Source organism: Enhydra lutris, unplaced genomic scaffold (assembly GCF_002288905.1).
Source record: "Enhydra lutris kenyoni isolate GAN:26980312 unplaced genomic scaffold, ASM228890v2 scaffoldscaffold25, whole genome shotgun sequence".
Lineage (NCBI taxonomy): Eukaryota > Metazoa > Chordata > Mammalia > Carnivora > Mustelidae > Enhydra > Enhydra lutris.
Window position 1 is genome coordinate 1,520,435 of NW_019154109.1, and position 22,658 is coordinate 1,543,092.

A 22,658-nucleotide genomic window follows, 5' to 3' on the forward strand; every position below is an offset into this window, starting at 1 on the left:
AACAATGCAGAGGTCTGACTCCCCCAAAACTTAACTACTAATAATCTACTATTTACTAGAAGGCTTACTGATAACATAAACAGTCGATTAACACATACTCGGTATGTCATATGTTTTATATACTGCATTTCTACAATAATACAAGCTAGAGAAAAGAAATTATTATGAAAAAACATAAGAAAGAGGAAATACATTTATAATACTGTACTGTATTTTCTGAAAAATATCTGCATGTAAGTGGACCTGTGCAGTTCAAACCCATGTTGTTCAAGGGTTACCTGTGTTTTCTGAAATGATGGATGTGTAAAAAGATTTTTTTTTAAATATAGAACAAGCATTCTTCCTACACCATGCAGACTAACCATTACACATTATTGAACATGAAAAGAAAATTATAGACAGTGTCGAGTATGTTTGTTTTGGAATCTGCCAACTAGCTGGCTACTTGCAGTTATAAAAGACCTATGAAGATATAGCTGAAGGGTTAAGATTTGAAATATTCTTCTGTTACTGTACATAATATTTAGTTTCTTACTATTATCCACTCTTAGAACTGTAATCCAAAGTGTTTCCAGATAATTCCTCCAAAGATTTGCTTAGTGGAATTTTTATTATTGTTGTAATTTAAAATTACTATTAAAATATACCCTTTTCTCAAAGCATTTCTAAATGTATTTGTCTCACCTAGCATACTAGTTTGTCAACATACGCTGGATTTTAATTGTTTTATTCTCCTATAGAAATGTAAGAAAGAGAAAAGGAACACACAAGTCAGGTACTCATGAACACAGTCGGGAACTACTAAATCTGCGTGTTGCCTAACCTGTCTGCTACGCCACATCTTGTCGTTCATATTTTGATGAATCCCTATTAATAATACCAGTCTGAAATCTTTCTAAATGTAATATTCCATTGTACTCTTAATTACATTCCTCCTAGATTATCCTGTTTCTGTTTTTCTAAGAAGGTTAAGATAACCTATCATGAGTTTACTCAATTTCCCTTGGCTTCTCACTCATTCATCTAGTCATTCAAAAATCATTTATTCAGATCTTATTATGTACCAGACACTGTGCAAGATGTGGGCATAGAAAAATGAGAAAGTTCTGCCCCTTGAAACTTACACACACACACACACACACACGGAGTAGAGGAGACTGAAATATTCAAAAAGGAAATATAACTGTAGAATACAGAAATATACCCAAGAGGCTATGGAAGTATAGACAGGTTGCACTGGAGGTCAGGGAAGCCTTCAAAGACTAATTAATTTTCAAGCTAAGATTGACAATGGATGACAATAAAAGAAGAAAAAGACTGGAAATGGAGAGTAAAAACAGAAATGCCACACACAAAAATAACAAATGGGGCCTGGGAAAAGCCAGGGGCATTGTGTCAAGGAAATCTGATCATGTCCTCTCATTTGCTGAATGCCTACCCAAGTGCTTCATGTAGACCTTAAACTCTACAATGCATCTGAAGAAGTAACTATCATGTCATTCACTGCAGAGGATACTTGCTTCATGGAACAAAGCACAGAACTGACAAAATTCAAACTCCAATCTATACTATAAAAAATATATGAAGTCTTCTATTTAATGTAAGAAATAAAGTTCTGAAGTCTCATGCTATCACTCTGCTTCACTGTCAAATCATGAAATAAGTTCATCGTTCCGTCTTCCAGTACACTAGGGTGCCATACTGTTACACCACACACACACACACACACACACACACACACACACACGCACGCGCGCGGCAGTTGTCTTGTACTCCTACCCTTTACAAAAGGAACAAATTAAGGAAAATACTCAGTGGCCAGGAATAAGGCTTAAAGATCGCCTACCATGCACTCCTCCTAAACACCAGCATCTCCAAAGGAATCTCAGAATGTAATCAAAACATGGAACCAATGCTACATCCACATTCTCCTCCTAAATATTCTTCTACTGCCAGCTTAGAGACCTGTAAACTGCCTTATCTTCAGTGGTACCTTAAAAGCTGGTCTCTGATAACCCTCAATCCCAAAATAATCGATGCAGATTCATACTCTTCCAGCACACCAGATCAACTGTCATTATTCCATATACACCAGCTGACAATAAATATCAGTGAAGCAAGAGACAATAATGTAGACAGGACCTATGAAAAATATCTAGGACAAACTTCCCTCTCTCACATCCCATTACCCCTTTTTTCTCAAATCATGCCGGTGTAGGAATGACAATCAAGAAGACTTTCAACATTCCTGAAACTGAGTCTTCCTAGAATATTGTCTTTTTTCAACCCAGCTCCTGCCATCTGTTCTTCATTCTTTCCACCTATCTTGAAGAGGGAAGCACACCTTACCATTGCTGTCCAAAGCTAAACCTTCCACTTAGTTGTGATTCAGTCTCAGCTGAACCACCATTAGAGCCTGTACATTAGTATCATAGTTCATATGGTATTGTATTATGATTAAGTTAATTTTGTCTCCCCTACTGGAATATGAGGTCCTTCTGAGCAGAGAACTTCTTATATTTATCTTTATTCACCTAGTATTAGAAAAAATAATGCGTAAGTATATTCAGGTAACATCTGTCATCTTGCCATCTCTGCGAATTCTTGCTATATAAGCCATCAATTTCTAGCTTCTACCTTTAGTCTTTCCTTTTAAAGTGGCTTCTTTTTTTTTTAAGATTTTATTTGTTTATTTATTTGACAGAGAGAGACACATAGAGGGAACACAAGCAGGGGGAGTGGGAGAGGGAGAAGCAGGCTTCCTGCTGAGCAGGGAGCCCAACTCGGGGCTCAATGCCAGGACCCTGGGACCATGACCTAAGCCAAAGGCAGATCCTCAAGGATTGAGTCACCCCGGTGCGCCTACTGTGGCTTCTTGCTATTTTATATAAACATGGCTTTCCTTCCTCAAGCCTTTTAATTCTAGAAGGTACAGAAGTATACTACATAATGCTACCACCAAGAAAATTAGTCAGCTTACTAACTCTTCTTCCTCACTAACTGCTAAACTCTTAAGCTTGTTTAAATGTGTGATGTCTTCCTTCCCAGAATTCCCACACTGTATTTTTAGTAACTTTCATGGCATTTACTACACCTGGACTTCTGTTGGAATTGTATGTAGAAGTGAATATTGTAAAAACATGAAACAACCATTTGCTCCTGTATCCCCCATTTATAGAGGAGAAAACTGAAATTCAGAGAGAAAAAAAAATATTTTCTTAAACTCATATACACAAGTTAGTCTTCTATCAAGAAAACAGAATGGGGGTGCCTGGGTGGCTCAGTAGGTTAAAGTGTCTGCCTTCGGCTCAGGTCATGATCCCAGGGTCCTGGGATGGAGCCCCGCATCCAGCCCCGCATCGGGCTCTCTGCTCAGTGGGAAGCCTGCTTCCCCACCCCCCTTCCCCACCTGCCTCTCTGCCTACTTGTGATCTCTGTCTGTCAAATAAATAAATAAAATCTTAAAAAAAAAAAAAAAAAAACCAGAATGACAGTTCATTCACTTTTGATTCCCAGCCCAATCTTGCTTTGCCTAATAAGCTTCCTAGAAGGTAAGGAGGATACAGCTTTTGTTTACAACGTTACATTGCCAGACCAGCCAGTATCTTGCAAAAAAAAAAGAAGAAGTATTATATAAGTAATTTCAAGACAGTTTTAGCTACATGCTAAGTGCCTAGGTTAAGTTCATTTATTCAGTATTTGGTAAAATTTTTCATCTAAGAAAAACAACCAGAAACATAACTAAAAAGGTAAAAAAGGCCTCCCAAATTAAGCATTACTTTTAACAATCTATTTTTCAACTTCCTACATATCTGTATAATCTGTTCACTATATATAGGATACCTAAAAATACCACCCAGGTTTTTGGTATTTGTGAAATCTATCATATCTATAATTCAGAGGCCTTTCCTCCTACTGAACTACTGTGAACTATTTCCCTAACTCTGAAGAGTATCAGTAAAGTAGATTATAAAGCCTCATAAATTAAAGAAACTCCTGCACAGATGTTTACAGCAGTTTTATCCATCATTGCCAAAACTTGGAAGCAACCAAGATGTCCTTCAGCAGGTAAACAGACAAACTGAGGTACATACACACAATGGAAAATTATTCAGTACTTGAAAGAAATGAGCTATCAAGCCATGAAAAGACATGGAGAAACTTATTGCATTAGAAATTAAAACTGAATGAAACTAGAAATTAAAACTAAATGAAAGAAGCCAACTTGAAAGGCTACATATTTTATGATTCCAATTGTATGACATTCTGGGCAATGCAAAACCATGGAGACAGCAAAAGATGAGTGGTTGCTAGGGGTGGGAATGGCAGGGAGAGATGAATACTCGGAGAGTAGAGAATTTTTAGGGCACTCACAATATCTGTAGGATATTATAATGATGAATATATGTCATTTTACATTTGCCCAAACCCATGGAATGTGCAACACCAAGAGTGAACCCTAAGGTAAACTACAAACTTTGGGACATTTATATGTCAATGTACGCTCACCCTTGGTTAAAAGAATGCACTATTCTGGTGAGTGATGCTGAAAATGGGGGAGGCTGTGCATGTAGGGAGCAGGGGGCATATGGGATATCTCTGCACCCCCTCTCAATTTTGTCATGAACCATAAACTGCTCTAAAAAGTCTTAAAAAGTTTTTAATAAAGAAGCCCTGTTCTGAATGGCTTATAGAGAGGTATGTACATAAAGTGAATATCCCTAAAAGTCCTATAAAATAAGGAAACTGAATTTCTAAAATTTCAAATGAGCTAGACCTCAAAAAAATTTTTTTAGGGATTCAAATTTGCATAATTAAGGTAGATGAGCATATTCATCTAAGTTTATCATTTTGGTTTAAAAAATATAGCTCTGTTCTCTGATTTATCAATGTTAACTATAATATAAGGATAGACTGGTTCTACTTGGGCTTGTTTTTCCAAACTTATGCAGGTGTACTGAACAAATAGGCTAACATGGTATGTTTAAGGTTATAAAAAAATGTTAATTTCTATTTAACTGAATCGTTATTCTGTTAAACTTACTTCAACAATAATTACATTTTGTTATATATCTGCTTAAACATAATTTAATTTTGTTACATATGTGCTTAAACAGAATTTCTGAAATCTTAGGTTACCAAATATTAAACTGATATTAAATTGAGTTAATTAATGTATAATTATTGGGTACCCAGGTAGTTTCTAAGATAGAATACTAAAATATTGATTACTAAGCATAATTAAAAAGTCTATGTGCTTCTTATTTTTGTGTGCTATAAAATGGTTATGCCTTTGGGTCATTTTAACAAATGTGCTCATTTTCTCCACTTCACAAAAGTGTTCATGGTATGTAAATGGTTTCAGAAAGTTGTATTACCAGTATTCATGAGTTCTGCTGGTCTGCTAAAATGCTTGTGCATGCCAGAGAGTTCTCAGTTATCCACCCCTCAGAGTTTCTCTTTTTCTTTGAAACAGAAGTTGGTAACTTAGATTAAAAGTTGTAATTGACTGGTTAAGACTACAATAGGGACAACAGCACTGGATAAATATAACAGTGTATATACTTTTATTTTCAAAGAATAGTTTTGTCCTAAAAACAGCAATTCTTGGGCTTTTTTTAAAAATCTTTGTGTTCCTGGAATTTATTAAGGATGCTGAAGAGCTACTGTTTATATAATCATGTATTATTGAATACTGAAACTTATTGCATTAGAAATTAAAACTGATAAATTTTTGTTAAAGATTGTATTTACTTATTTGACAGAGAGAGAGAGAGAGAGAGCAGAAGTAGGCAGAGCAGCAGACAGAGAAAGAGGAAAACCAGGGTCTCCGCTGAGCAGGTAGCCCAATGCAGGGCCCGATCCCACCACCCTGGGATCATGACCTGAGCCGAAGGCAGCTGCTTAACCTACTGAGCCACCCAGGTGCCCTAAAACTGATAAATTTTTAACAGATATATGAATACATTTGAGAACAGCAATCATGGATGCACTGCATGTTAAGACAACATAAATATGGTGATGACAATGATGAAATTAGTGTGGCTTTGCACATCTCTGAAATATGTCGAAAAATGTCAGTTTGTTTTTAAATGTGAGAGGGCATAATGAAACAAAACTTGAAATAATGTAACTTTTGTCTGTCTTTTTTGATAACACCTGACTCTGAAAAGAAGCTATGAAAATTGTTAAAATTCACTCAACTTTGATGGGCTTGTTTCCTTGGATTATTGATTAATGCCTTTGTCTACAATGTAAAAAGTTATTCTTAACCTCTGTATGTCTCTGAGATAACTGAAATTCTGTGTGTTAACAGAATAATTTCTGCACTTAATACTGAGTTCACTATGTTATGTCTTTTATTATTTAAGGGGGGGGAAAGTTAAAAAAAAAGTTCATTTATGAAAGAACTATTCAATAGTGTTCCTGAACATATTTATTTTAAATATTTCATTGTCACCTTGATTAAACATATAACCATATAACCAAATGTTAATCTTACTCATTCAAATCTTCTAACAACTTTTTAAATTTTGCCTTCCCAAACTCAGACTCTGAATATAGAAAAAGTCAAAAACTTTCATGATATGTTTTTATAACTAAAATTATCTTGGAGATTTCCTAGCAGTTCCTTGAAAAGCACAGGGATATTTTCTCTTACCTTATAAAATGAGATGCTAGAAATAATTTGGTTTGTTTGATATGTTATTATTATAAAAGCTGCACACAAAAAGCTGAAAAATGAGAAGAGATGCTCAGCCTGCCTTAGGGTGACCTTGTGTATGTGTAAATTTTATGAATATGAATATTAGTATTTCAGAAATCATATGCCATATAGGAAGTCCCTAGAGATACCCCCAATGACCTTGCTGTCCACAATATGTTTTATTCTCCAGAAAGACAATGATCAAATCTCTTATGAAATAGTTGCTAGGTTTTCTTATATTTATTAGAGTCCTGGGCAGTACTTTGCTCAATGATATTAGACAACAATAATATAATATTGCCAGTTATAATTTGTTATTATTTAAAATGTTTACTTGGTCATAACCTTTACCTCTTTATTTTAAATCCCTGGCATCTTGTAGGACAGTGGTTCTCAACTGGGTATGCACATCAGACTTACCCATAAAGTTCTACAAAAATATATTTGTCTAGGCCCTACTCCAGACATACTCAATCTCTTTACTTGATATTCTTGGTATATTCTTGCTATATTATGTCTCAGGATTATTGTATGCTATATCTCAAGATTTTCCTCAAATTTCCTCAAATTTTATTTGCCCACTTTCATAAATCAGATATAATTTCAAATCCTTTGAAAACAGTGTTGGGAGCGTGGGTGGCTCAGTTGGTTGAACACTAGTCCTCAGCTCGGGTCATGATCTCAGAGTCCCGGGACAAGTCCCGCCATCGAGCTCCCTGCTCATTGGGGAACCTGCTTCTCCCTCTCCCTCTGCCACTCCTCCTGCTTGTGCTTTCTCTCTCCCTGTCAAATAAATAAAATCTTTAAAAAAAAAAAAAAAAGAAGAAGAAAGAAAGAAAGAAAATAGTCATACTCCTTGCTCTTTGAGACATTTTCTCTAACACCTTTTTGAGCAGCTTCATTATTTTCTTCATACAACAGAAACAATCAAATTTTCTTTTTCATATTTTATTTTTATTATGAACCCTCCACCAAACCTTTCACATTTGCTTTTGGGTTTTGTTTTGGTTTTTTTTCGTTTTGTTTTGGCTTTTTAGCAAACTATAACTGACGGACAACGCTGTATTTGTTTCGGGTATTCAACATAGTTGAATTAACAATTCACTACATTATGCAATGCCCACCATAAGCAGGGCAATTATCATCTGTCACCACACATTAATACAATATTATTGACCATATTCCTTTATCTGTACTTTTCATCCCTGTGACTTATTTATCTTGTAACTGGAAGGCTGTACCTCTTCATCTCCTTCAACTATTTTGCCCATCCTCCCCAGAACTTTCACATTTGAAAATTATTGGTAATAAATTAACCATAACCATTAAGCCTCTATCATCTACAGTACTTTAGTTTTATTTCTGATGATTGCCTAAAGGCTCTGCTATAACCTACAGGCCAGAGTTTGTGTTTTCAACAAAGTCAGTCATTCTCAGAGCCTTGGAAAAAGGTTGTAGCAGATATTTCAAATTACTGACACTTCAAAGAATAGAGGACTGGGGACATCTTCTGAAGTGACATCACTTAGATAACTTTCAGTCCATTCCAGTGGACTAAGGCCAAACTTCCAAGACTCATTTTAGTCAAGAAGCAGAAAGCTGGGAGGAGTCAAGATGGCGGAGAAGTAGCAGGCTGAGACTACTTCAGGTAGCGGGAGATCAGCTAGATAGCTTATCTAAAGATTGCAAACACCTACAAATCCAACGGAAGATCGAAGAGAAGAAGAACAGCAACTCTAGAAACAGAAAATCAACCACTTTCTGAAAGGTAGGACTGGAGGAGAAGTGAATCCAAAGCGACGGGAAGATAGACCACGGAGAGAGGGGCCGGCTCCCGGCAAGCGGCGGAGCAACGGAGCACAAACTCAGGACTTTTAAAAGTCTGTTCCGCTGAGGGACATCGCTCCAGAGGCTAAACCGGGGTGAAGCCCACGCAGGGTCAGCGTGGCCTCAGGTCCCGCAGGGTCACAGAAGGATCGGGGGTGTCTGAGTGTCGCAGAGCTTACAGGTATTAGAACGCGGAAGCCGGCTACAGAGACAGAGCCGAGGAGTGAGCTCTAAGCTCGGGGTTACCTTGAACCGGTTGCAGGCTCGGTCAGCTCGGAGCGCGGCCGGAGGCAGGGTGACGGGAGTAAATCGGCGCTGTTCTCTGAGGGCACACTGAGGAGTGGGGCCCAGGGCTCTCGGCTCCTCGGGGCCGGAGACCAGGAGGCCCGCCATTTTCATTCCCGCCCTCCGGAACTCTACGGAAAGCGCTCAGGGAACAAAAGCTCCCGAAAGCAAACCCGAGCGGATTACTCAGCCCAGCCCCTGGTAAGGGCGGTGCAACTCCGCCCGGGGCAAAGACACTTAAGAATCACTACAACAGGCCCCTCCCCCAGAAGATCAACAAGAAGCCCAGCCAGGACCAAGTTCACCTACCAAGGAGTGCAGTTTCAATACCAAGGAGAGCAGCGGAATTCCAAAGGAGGAGAAAGCAAAGCATGGAACTGATGGCTTTCTCCCCATGATTCTTTAGCCTTGCAATTAATATAATTTTTTTTCTTTTTCAATTTATTTTTCTTCTTCTGCTAAATTTTTTTAACTTTTACCCTTTCCTTTTTTAACGTTTTTTAACTAGTTTATCTAATATATATATTTTTTTCCTTTTTATATTTTTTCTTTATTGGTTTTCTTTTTTTAATTGTTTCTTCTTTTTTTTTTTTTTTTTTTCTTTCTGAACCTCTTTTTATCCCCTTTCTCCCCCCTCATGATTTGGGATCTCTTCTGATTTGGCTAAAGCATATTTTCCTGGGGTTGTTGCCACCCTTTTAGTATTTCACTTGCTCCTTCATATACTCTTATGTGGACAAAATGACAAGGCGGAAAAATTCACCACAAAAAAAAGAACAAGAGGCAGTACCAAAGGCTAGGGACCTAATCAATACAGACATTGGTAATATGTCAGATCCAGAGTTCAGAATGAAGATTCTCAAGGTTCTAGCCGGGCTCGAAAAAGGCATGGAAGATATTAGAGAAACCCTCTCCGGAGAGATAAAAGCCCTTTCTGGAGAAATAAAAGAACTAAAATCTAACCAAGTTGAAATAAAAAAAGCTATTAATGAGGTGCAATCAAAAATGGAGGCTCTCACTGCTAGGGTAAATGAGGCAGAAGAAAGAATTAGCGATATAGAAGACCAAATGACAGAGAATAAAGAAGCTGAGCAAAAGAGGGACAAACAGCTACTGGACCATGAGGGGAGAATTCGAGAGATAAGTGACACCATAAGACGAAACAACATTAGAATAATTGGGATTCCAGAAGAAGAGGAAACAGAGAGGGGAGCAGAAGGTATATTGGAGAGAATTATTGGAGAGAATTTCCCCAATATGGCAAAGGGAACAAGCATCAAAATCCAGGAGGTTCAGAGAACCCCCCTCAAAATCAATAAGAATAGGTCCACACCCCGTCACCTAATAGTAAAATTTACAAGTCTTAGTGACAAAGAGAAGATCCTGAAAGCAGCCCGGGAAAAGAAGTCTGTAACGTACAATGGTAAAAATATTAGATTGGCAGCAGACTTATCCACAGAGACCTGGCAGGCCAGAAAGAGCTGGCATGATATATTCAGAGCACTAAACGAGAAAAACATGCAGCCAAGAATACTATATCCAGCTAGGCTATCATTGAAAATAGAAGGAGAGATTAAAAGCTTCCAGGACAAACAAAAACTGAAAGAATTTGCAAATACCAAACCAGCTCTACAGGAAATATTGAAAGGGGTCCTCTAAGCAAAGAGAGACCCTAAAAGTAGTAGATCAGAAAGGAACAGAGACAATATACAATAACAGTCACCTTACAGGCAATACAATGGCACTAAATTCATATCTCTCAATACTTACCCTGAATGTTAATGGGCTAAATGCCCCAATCAAAAGACACAGGGTATCAGAATGGATAAAAAAACAAAACCCATCTATATGTTGCCTACAAGAAACTCATCTTAAACCTGAAGACACCTCCAGATTTAAAGTGAGGGGGTGGAAAAGAATTTACCATGCTAATGGACATCAGAAAAAAGCAGGAGTGGCAATCCTTATATCAGATCAATTAGATTTTAAGCCAAAGACTATAATAAGAGATCAGGAAGGACACTATATCATACTCAAAAGAACTGTCCAACAAGAAGATCTAACAATTTTAAATATCTATGCCCCTAACGTGGGAGCAGCCAACTATATAAACCAATTAATAACAAAATCAAAGAAACACATCGACAATAATACAATAATCATAGGGGATTTTAACACTCCCCTCACTGAAATGGACAGATCATCCAAGCAAAAGATCAACAAGGAAATCAAGGCCTTAAATGACACACTGCACCACATGGACATCACAGATATATTCAGAACATTTCATCCCAAAGCAACAGAATACACATTCTTCTCTAGTGCACATGGAACATTCTCCAGAATAGATCACATTCTCGGTCCTAAATCAGGTCTCAACCATTATCAAAAGATTGGAATCATTCCCTGCATATTTTCAGACCACAATGCTCTGAAGCTAGAACTCAATCACAAGAGGAAATTTGGAAAGAACCCAAATACATGGAGACTAAACAGCATCCTTCTAAAGAATGAATGGGTCAACCAGGAAATTAAAGAAGAGTTGAAAAAATTCATGGAAACAAATGATAATGAAAACACAATGGTTCAAAATCTGTGGGACACAACAAAGGCAGTCCTGAGAGGAAAATATATAGCGGTACAAGCCTTTCTCAAGAAACAAGAAAGGTCTCAGGTACACAACCTAACCCTACACCTAAAAGAGCTAGAGAAAGAACAAGAAAGAAACCCTAAACCCAGCAGGAGAAGAGAAATCATAAAGATCAGAGCAGAAATCATAAAGATCAGAGCAGAAATCAATGAAATAGAAACCAAAAAAACAATAGAACAAATCAACGAAACTAGGAGCTGGTTCTTTGAAAGAATTAATAAGATCGATAAACCCCTGGCCAGACTTATCAAAAAGAAAAGAGAGAGGACCCAAATAAATAAAATCATGAATGAAAGAGGAGAGATCACAACTAACACCAAAGAAATACAGACAATTATAAGAACATACTATGAGCAACTCTACGCCAACAAATTTGACAATCTGGAAGAAATGGATGCATTCCTAGAGACATATAAACTACCACAACTGAACCAGGAAGAAATAGAAAGCCTGAACAGACCCATAACCAGTAAGGAGATTGAAACAGTCATCAAAAATCTCCAAACAAACAAAAGCCCAGGGCCAGACGGCTTCCCGGGGGAGTTCTACCAAACATTTAAAGAAGAACTAATTCCTATTCTCCTGAAACTGTTCCAAAAAATAGAAATGGAAGGAAAACTTCCAAACTCATTTTATGAGGCCAGCATCACCTTGATCCCCAAACCAGACAAGGATCCCATCAAAAAAGAGAACTACAGACCAATATCCTTGATGAACACAGATGCAAAAATTCTCCCCAAAATACTAGCCAATAGGATTCAACAGTACATTAAAAGGATTATTCACCACGACCAAGTGGGATTTATTCCAGGGCTGCAAGGTTGGTTCAACATCCGCAAATCAATCCATGTGATACAACACATTAATAAAAGAAAGAACAAGAACCATATGATACTCTCTATAGATGCTGAAAAAGCATTTGACAAAGTACAGCATCCCTTCCTGATCAAAACTCTTCAAAGTGTAGGGATAGAGGGCACATACCTCAATATTATCAAAGCCATCTATGAAAAACCCACCGCAAATATCATTCTCAATGGAGAAAAACTGAAAGCTTTTCCGCTAAGGTCAGGAACACGGCAGGGATGTCCGTTATCACCACTGCTATTCAACATAGTACTAGAAGTCCTAGCCTCAGCAATCAGACAACAAAAGGAAATTAAAGGCATCCAAATTGGCAAAGAAGTCGTCAAACTATCACTCTTCACAGATGATATGATACTATATGTGGAAAACCCAAAAGACTCCACTCCAAAACTGCTAGAACTTGTACAGGAATTCAGTAAAGTGTCAGGATATAAAATCAATGCACAGAAATCAGTTGCATTTCTCTACACCAACAACAAGACAGAAGAAAGAGAAATTAAGGAGTCCATCCCATTTACAATTGCACCCAAAACTCTAAGATACCTAGGAATAAATCTAACCAAAGAGACTAAGAATCTATACACAGAAAACTATAAAGTACTCATGAAAGAAATTGAGGAAGACACAAAGAAATGGAAAAATGTTCCATGCTCCTGGATTGGAAGAATAAATATTGTGAAAATGTCTATGCTACCTAAAGCAATCTACACATTTAATGCAATTCCTATCAAAGTACCATCCATTTTTTTCAAAGAAATGGAACAAATAATCCTAAAATTTATATGGAACCAGAAAAGACCTCGAATAGCCAAAGCAATATTGAAAAAGAAAGCCAAAGTTGGTGGCATCACAATTCCAGACTTCAAGCTCTATTACAAAGCTGTCATCATCAAGACAGCATGGTACTGGCACAAAAACAGACACATAGATCAATGGAACAGAATAGAGAGCCCAGAAATAGACCCTCAACTCTATGGTCAACTCATCTTCGACAAAGCAGGAAAGAATGTCCAATGGAGAAAAGACAGCCTCTTCAATAAATGGTGTTGGGAAAATTGGACAGCCACATGCAGAAAAATGAAATTGGATCATTTCCTTACACCACACACGAAAATAGACTCAAAATGGATGAAGGATCTCAATGTGAGAAAGGAATCCATCAAAATCCTTGAGGAGAACACAGGCAGCAACCTCTTCGACCTCAGCCGCAGCAACATCTTCCTAGGAACATCGCCAAAAGCAAGGGAAGCAAGGGCAAAAATGAACTATTGGGATTTTAACAAGATCAAAAGCTTTTGCACAGCAAAGGAAACAGGTAACAAAACCAAAAGACAACTGACAGAATGGGAGAAGATATTTGCAAATGACATATCAGATAAAGGGCTAGTGTCCAAAATCTATAAAGAACTTAGCAAACTCAACACCCAAAGAACAAATAATCCAATCAAGAAATGGGCAGAGGACATGAACAGACATTTCTGCAAAGAAGACATCCAGATGGCCAACAGACACATGAAAAAGTGCTCCACATCACTCAGCATCAGGGAAATACAAATCAAAACCACAATGAGATACCACCTCACACCAGTCAGAAAGGCTAAAATTAACAAGTCAGGAAATGACAGATGCTGGCGAGGATGCGGAGAAAGGGGAACCCTCCTACACTGTTGGTGGGAATGCAAGCTGGTGCAACCACTCTGGAAAACAGCATGGAGGTTCCTCAAAATGTTGAAAATAGAACTACCCTATGACCCAGCAATTGCACTGCTGGGTATTTACCCTAAAGATACAAACGTAGTGATCCGAAGGGGCACGTGCACCCGAATGTTTATAGCAGCAATGTCTACAATAGCCAAACTATGGAAAGAACCTAGATGTCCATCAACAGACGAATGGATAAAGAAGATGTGGTATATATACACAATGGAATACTATGCAGCCATCAAAAGAAATGAAATCTTGCCATTTGCGACGACGTGGATGGAACTAGAGGGTATCATGCTTAGCGAAATAAGTCAATCGGAGAAAGACAACTATCATATGATCTCCCTGATATGAGGGAGAGGAGATGCAACATGGGGGGTTAAGGGGGTAGGAGAAGAGTAAATGAAACAAGATGGGATTGGGAGGGAGACAAACCATAAGTGACTCATAATCTCACAAAAGAAACTGAGGGTTAATGGGGGGAGGGGGGTTGGGGGGGTGGGATTATGGACATTGGGGAGGGTATGTGCTATGGGGAGGGTATGTGCTATGGTGAGTGCTGTGAAGTGTGTAAACCTGGCGATTCACAGACCTGTACCCCTGGGGATAAAAATATATGTTTATAAAAAATAAAATTTAAAAAAAAAAGAAAAAGAAGCGAAAGCTTCATGAGAAGCTTAAGGTAAAATCCAGCAAAACAATAATTAATTGCATTGTATTAAATAATAATGAGAGAAATTTCATTGCTTGAAATATTATTGATGCTGTTTTAATGATCTATTTTTTGGACATATAAGGAAGCCCTCCCTCCTCTTCCTACACTGTGACCTACAACAATTTAGTAAACTCTGCTTCTATAAACTGAAATATTTTTAAATCACATCTAACTCCTACTGATTCCCTCCATCCCTGAATTCAGAAACTCAGTTACTAAGTCCCTTCATTTTTTCATACCAATACTGTTTTTTGAACAAATTCGATAAATCTTTCATTTTACCAGTATATAACTGGAATATTGATTGCACAACCATCGTCTTAAAGTGTCATTTTTTAGAAAGATGCTTGTTTAATCAGCCATGCCAAGGCACTTTTAAGGAACAAAGTTTAGCTATACTTATGGAGCCTACAAAGTTATCCCAGATAAGCTGGCCTCTGCCTGGCTCACAGGGTCTAAACTTAAACGTGTTAAAGAGGGTCCCTTCCTCACAGAACAGGAATCTTAGCAAATTTTGTGAATCTTGAGAAGAGAAGAATTAACCAAAGTTATAGGCAGTATACATAAAATCTGGGAAAGACATTTGTGTGGACCTAGTTTCCTAGCTTTGGGATAATAAATAAGAGAAGTTTGAAAAATCTAATCTGAAATTCCTTACGAAAACTTTCTCGGAAAAAAAAGTTTTGTAGACATAGCAATTATTCTACACTACATGGCTCTAGGTGTATAAAGTAAATTCAGGGAGGCTTGTAGACTAAGTTAACTCCCTTGCTCCACCCATGTAAATACTCGGGCCAAACCTTTAGGGACATGATTTATTTTGTTTTCTAGAATAATCTTTCTTTAAAATTATTATACTTGTCAAAGGAATAAGAATACTATAGGAAAAAATTATAAAAATTTGAACTGAACCAAAAGATTACTGGTTGTTTTCATTGGGAAATAAGCCATTCCCTAATACACTCTTCCAGGGGCTCTGAGACTTTCATTGTCTTGAAGCTGTTTTACAACTCTGTAAATGGTAGCAATGCAAATAATATTTGTCCACAGACATGTCTCATAGAGGGACAACTGACTGCCCTCCTCCCTCACCCCTCCCCATGTGGACAAAGCCACTTCTATGTCTATTTGTAAATTTATTACAGCATTCCCAATTTATCTATACAATTCTGCTACTTTGAGCTCTCCTTTGAATACGATACAACATTTTACTCACACCCTCTTCAACTAACGAGTTCTAAGAAACTTCAAAATTAAATGTTAAATTTGCATTAGAGTCATGATTATATCTTCTTTTAAAAATTATTCTTTAATACTAGTCTCAGAGACATTTAGTCTAATGGGATAAATAGAAAATAAGGAAAATGACAGATCTAATAAGTGGCATAATTTGGGAAGCATAAAATGCCGAGGGAAGTCCAGGAGGTGCATTCATTCTAGACCTGTGACATCAAGTAAAGGCTTCTGGAGGAAATGACCTCTAAGCCAAGACTAGAAAGACAGGCAAAAGGGAGTGCAAGTAGAAGATTAGCATTTCAGACCAAAAGACTCACATGTTCAAAAACAGAAGATAAATAAATGGTACAGAAGAGAAAATAATGTTCACTACAAAATATAGACCATTTCTTAACTGGAGAATGGAAAGGGACACAGAGAAAGACGAGGCTAAAGATGTAAACAAAAGACTTGAAACAAGGAGCTTGATCACGTTGAGAAGTTGAACCTTATATTAAAGGCATCAATGGGAAGTAGTGAGTTTAAATGAGTCTTCAGGACTAGAAGTTATGGAGTCAGTGTCTGGCTTGGAATAATGGCTCATTACTTATTAACTGTGTGACTTTTGCCATGTAAATTAAGTACTTTGTAGTTCTGTTTCTTTATCTGTAAAATGGGAACTATAGTAGTCCCTTCACTTCCTAGAGGCATTATTAGGATTCAATGAGCTAATACAGGCAAAGTACCTGGAAAGTACCCAGCATATCAAGGAACTAATGACAGTAGTGATAGGAGTAGCAGTATTTGTGTTTCAGAGAGATCATTCCATTGTCTTTTAGATCATTTTAGCTACACTGTGGAGGATAAATTAAATAGGCAGAAAAACAAAAGAGAGGAAAATACGAATTAAGGAAAGGATCCTAGAACTAAAGAGAAGTGGAGAGACTGACAAGACATAAAAGAGGCACAAGAATTAGGATTTGAGGACAGATTGGAATAGCAGTTGCATGAGGGACAGAGAAGTAAAAAATAAATGCACAAGAGTCCCTGACTTGGAAAAGAAGCTTATGTGGGAACATTCACTGAAATAAGACACCCAAGAACAACCACTCCAGGTTACTCAGGTAACATGGCAGACATACTAATACAAAAATAAGTCTGGATCGCAAAAAGAGGAATGCTTCAAAATATCACAGCAGATAAAACATTTCATTTGCATTATGGAGAGAGTACATCAGAGAAATGGGAAAAGGGTATCTGAGACATACGAAATGGCCCAGAATAATGAAAAGACTGCAGTTTGCGTGAAAATAGGAAAAGGACTCAAGACTAAAGGTAAATAGGATGTATGACCTGCGGTAAGGTCTTCATAATCTTCTTTCCTATCCAAATGACGTCTTGGCCATTACTAAAAGATCATGGCTCCATGGTCCTGTGACTTCTGCTGATAGCCATCCTGATAAAAAGAAATCTTAAACACAGTTTAAGATTTTCATGAAAAAAAACTAACTAAAAAGTAACAGTTTTGCCAGTTAAACAGCAGATATCCACTATAGTCATAAACTAATGGCACAGAAATTTCAGAAAAGTCAGAAAGCACACACTAAAGAAGAATTTTTACATATTACTACCTCTTATGCCATTAAATTATAAATCTTCCTGAAGTTCTATAAAGTAGCAAAATTCTCAAACTTGTTATCCATCTATAAAAATTATATTGTACATAGAGCAATTTTATCTATGCCTCATAATAAATTAGTAAACATTCATGGCCTTGCAATATTTTAACAAAACTATTGGTTCCCACTTACGGAGTATTTTTCACATGCCAGGCATGGCACTGAGTGCTTTACAGACTCGACCTCATTTCATTCTCACTGTATTCTGTCAGATCAGTAAAATCAGTCCCATTTTGTAAATGAGTAACTAAGAGAGATTAAGTCCCTATCTAAAGCAACACTTCACACAATCTACAAATACAGAACCAGTATCCAAACACACATCTGTTTGATTCCAACAGTTATAAGATTTTATTTCTGACCCCTCTCTAAAAGTGTACTTTTCTCACAAAGATCGACTCCTCTCTCTCAAGAAACACAGAGAAACCATGGCCCGAAGTGGGCGTGCTATATGCAAGCAGCAAATGCTATAGAGACATGAACCATGAAAATGGCAAGCAGAGAGTTGGGGGTGGGATCAAGCATTCTGAAAAACAGCCTCAAACCATTAAGTATAAATGTGAACAACAGAGATCTAAGGGCAATGGAGAGATCATCTTGATAACAGCAAAAAGAAACAAAATTACTCCTTTTATACAGAGGCCATGAACCTCTCACAACTGTGTGAAGGGATACTGTGAGTATCAGTGGCATGGATGGGAAGACTTGGTCTGCATTATCTCAACCAGAGACAGCCCTCAATGTATTCGCAAAATATAAACCTGACATCAACTCAGTGTGTTTAGCAATCCTCAAATTCACTCCCAGCTTTGTATTTCCTCAAGCTGTAACACTGCTCCATTCTTCTCCAATCCCCAAAGTCCCATCCACCACCCACACAAAGATAATTCGACATTTCTTGGAGTGACAAAAATCAAATTCATCCTCTTGTCACTATTCCTCTCTACCCTATGCCCCACAGAGCACCTCTGCATGCAACCTCTTTCCTCCTTCCCCCTTACACTCATCTTCGTTTTCACTCCTAATGTAACCAACCCTTTCAGATCCTTCTGATGCCCTCAGCTGAACTACTGCAATAGCCAACTAATTTCCATGTTTCCGGTTTCTCCCACAACAAATCCGTACAGAAATCTCTTCCCGACTACTAGCACATGTATTTTGCCAGACCACACTCTCTTCAAGTTCATCTGAAGGACTAACTCTTTAGCAAGGCCTTTAATGTAACCAAAACCCGGCTCCATTTACATTTACAGCTTCATTTCCTATTTCCCTATACAAAATTCTACACTGTACCCCCGAAAAAATCGAATTACAGCCCCTGAAATGTGACTTTGAACGTCCCACTGGTTCTTCCAACTAAAGGAGGAAGACATACTCGAGGAACCTGTAATAAACCAACGATTATGAGAAATCAACAACTCCATGTAGTAGAACAAAGGGTAATGATTTCTTTGTTTTAATTAACACAATGATTTCAAATTTTAAAGATAATGAGGGGGAAAGAACCGTTATGATAAACTATTTTTATAAGAGCTAAAATAAAATAACTGAGTAGGATCTGGGTAAGCAATCCAAGCAGAAAGAAAATAGCTTCATTGCTAATAGCACATGGTTTTGAGTTAGACATACTTGCCTTCAAAACTTAGCTCTGCCTCTGATAAGCAGCCTGATCTCAGGCAAGTTTCTTAACCCTCACTTTGGGGGAATATACTATCTCCTAGCAGTACTGGGTGGGTCTGAAGACAAATGAATTATGCATATAAAGCACAAAGTATACTGCCCAGTGCATGGTAAGGGCTAAATAAAGAGCTTTTTAATAATTATTATTACTGAAGCAAGTCTCAGATCCAGTAAAAAGGTAGTTTAGCAAGAATCAGTGTACAACAGTACATGGTAAAAAAAAAAAGATGAGAAATACACACAGAGTACTTGAATCAGCTGTAGTACTCAGAATATTCACCTAAAAGCATATAGGAAAACCATTCTTCAAGGCCCTTGGCTAGATTCCTACATAAAGTTTGATTTCTCCAGATATAATGTGAAGTGTTTAAACAAAATGGTATCTAATGGTCCTTTCAGTCCTAACCTTCAAAAAAGTGTGTAAGAATTGCCATGAACTGGAATTCTGGACATTCATCACCATTACCCAGTTAACTGCTTTTGCATTTTACTAGGTATGTAAAGGCTTATTAATGTTCCACTAGCATCACGAATTTTGGAAAACAAAACAACATTTCAGCCCCAACTAAAAAATTTCTATCACCAGTTTATCAGTCACAAAGAGGGACAATGATAGTTGGTCTCACTGAAAAATTTACTGTAGCTGAACTCAAGTACATGATCGCCCTTACGTGAAACCCAAAGTGAGGAGTATTAGATTTCTTAGGAATTCTCAGGGGCAGTTTAAGAGATAGAAAATTAAAAAAAAAAAAGAAAACATAATCTGGACAGGAGGTTTGTTCTTGGGTCAGTGGACAAGGAAGAATCGAGAATACCAGAAGAAGAATAGTATTTCAAAGTGCTAAAATGAGTCGGTAAGGCTCTAACCTAACTACACATTACTTGAAAACAAACCCATTTATACATCATATAGCCAAACCCTGTCTTCACTGGGGATTTCTTTTGTATACTTAAGATATTTATAAATCTACTCTTTCTCTAGAGAGCTAAAAACAAATTAAGAGTGCATACCTCTCTTTTTATGTGAGAAATAGTCCAGGACTGCATCAGATTCAGTTAATATTTAACATGCCCATTTACTGATTTTTTTCAGTGTAACTTCCTAGTCTTAGTATAGATTTTCACACATAAAAAGTTATCCTTCTACATATCAAAATCATTTGTCTGTATACTTATTTGTGAATGAACTGCTCTAAACGAATATTTTTCTGTATACTTATTTCTGAATGAACTGCTTTAAACAAATACTTTTGTCAACTTTCAACTTATAAATTATGAGAATTTTAAGAATCATATCTGTGAACTTAACGGTTAAGCTTATACATTTTTAAATTTTAACAGTGACAAGACTCTTTTATACCCTTGTTATGCAGGCAAAAAAAAAAATAAGAGTATGTTCATCAGATTTCCATAAAAATTGAAATCTGTGTTTTAACCATATATTACATAATTCATTTCAAAATGATAAATCTATAATATAAAATTTTAAAAGATTTTTCTATTTACATATATCATGTCAAAATAATTCATAATTTTGGTCATACTAAATACTTAAGGGACTATCAAAGACTACAATTTAAAATACAAATGGAGGGCGCCTGGGTGGCTCAGTGGATTAAATCCTCTGCCTTCAGCTCAGGTCATGATCCCAGGGTCCTGGGATGGAGCCCCGCATCGGGCTCTCTGCTCAGCAGGGAGCCTGCTTCCTCCTCTCTCTCTGCCTGCCTTTCCCGCCTACTTGTGATCTCTGTCTGTCAAATAAATAAATAAAATCTTTTAAAAAAATAAATAAAAAATAAATTAAAAAAAATAAAATACAAATGGAATAAACTCATTCTGAAGTCTCATTTTCTTTTAAGAAAGTAAAGCTACAGGTATGAATTACATAAGAAAAGAAAATATCAATTCAACATATATGTAAATGATTCAGACAACATTGTAAAAGGAGAGAACTAATCAGTTATTTACAGCAGTTACTACTTCAAGTAGACAGAAATAGTAAGAGGGTATTCAACAAAGTTTTTGATGGGAAAAATTTTTAAATGTTTCCAAATATATTCCATGGGTAGATTAAAAGAGAGCAAAAATATGTTGAAACTGTAAACATTCAGTTCTTATTAGTTTTGATAAAAGGGCTTCCTCATCATCCATCTATTTGGAAACTTTAAAAGATTTTCCATATATATTCTGCACACATGATGATCTTTTTCCTCACAATTGGTCAAGAGAAAGCACTTAATAGCAATTCATGTATAGTAGTAGTTGCTGAAGTAACAGTAGTAATAATAATAGTACTCTAGTTATAAATGATTTTTAAAAATTATGTGGTTCCAACCTGGTCGCCAAAGTCCTCTGGGAATTTCCACAATACCACCGGATCTGTAAATAATTGACATACAGCATTAAACAGAGGCAAAAGAGCACATTTACACCAACATTCTTGTTAAGACATTGTTAAGAGCTACTTTTTAAATGATTTTTAAATTTCTCTTTAAACATTTACAGTTGAAGAGGTTAAAAATAAAGCATTTTGATCTTTTAAGCATTTTAATGATCTTTGGAAACAGGAAAAATAAAATTAATAACTTAGATTATTATAACTCATTATTTTTTTTCACAACTCACTTTTTTATTGTAAGGGCCTATTCAGGCAGAGCAGCCCCACCCCGGTTAAACTGCCATTTTGTTGTAAAACTTAAACTGACTTTGCCCCCCACCAGGGGAACTTATTTAAGAGCAAGTCCGGGAAACCAGTCCCAGGTAACAAAGTCCAAGTACAAGGGTGGGTCAGGCCAGGTGGAGGTATTCAATCAGTGAGGGCGCATACTGTCTCCTAGCTACCAAGGAGTATGGGCCCCACCCTTTGGGAACCTTTTGGCGCCAATCCTAACCAAGGTGTGATAGGCTGGTTCAAATGTCTACTAGGGTAAATTGTAATTCAATTTGTCGCCTAGCATCACTGTGGAGTTTCCTGTGTGTTTGTGTTACAATCCACTGGCCACCTATATGTGGCCAGGCCCAATCACATGGCCTTTGCTCTATAAAAGTTACTCTGGAAAGCAGGGAGAGGTCGTCCTCTCTGTAGCGGCGGACCAATTAGTCTGTTTGATGGTCGGTCTGATTCCTGATGCTTGGCGCGAAATAAAGCTTTTGCTTGACCTTCGCTTTGTATCAGTCTCGCTCCTTTAATCATGGACCCATTATTGGGGTACCCAATTTTGGGGGGACCCAACATTATTTATATACTTTTATTTTAAGATTCTGAAATACGAATTTTAAGATTTAACTACACTTGACATATTTGTTTTAATTTGAAAAGAAAAATAGAAA

General features: G+C 37.1%; 1 protein-coding gene across 1 annotated transcript in view; it reads right to left on the reverse strand.

Annotated features, from left to right (window-relative positions):
• The window catches only part of LOC111151059 (DENN domain containing 1B), a 285,630-nt gene that overhangs the window by 199,505 nt on the left and 63,467 nt on the right, over positions 1–22,658 (reverse strand). Inside the window, exon 3 of the mRNA XM_022508793.1 lies at positions 21,664–21,707. Coding sequence (XP_022364501.1) covers positions 21,664–21,707 — 44 coding nt within the window. The remainder of the gene's footprint in view (positions 1–21,663; positions 21,708–22,658) is intronic.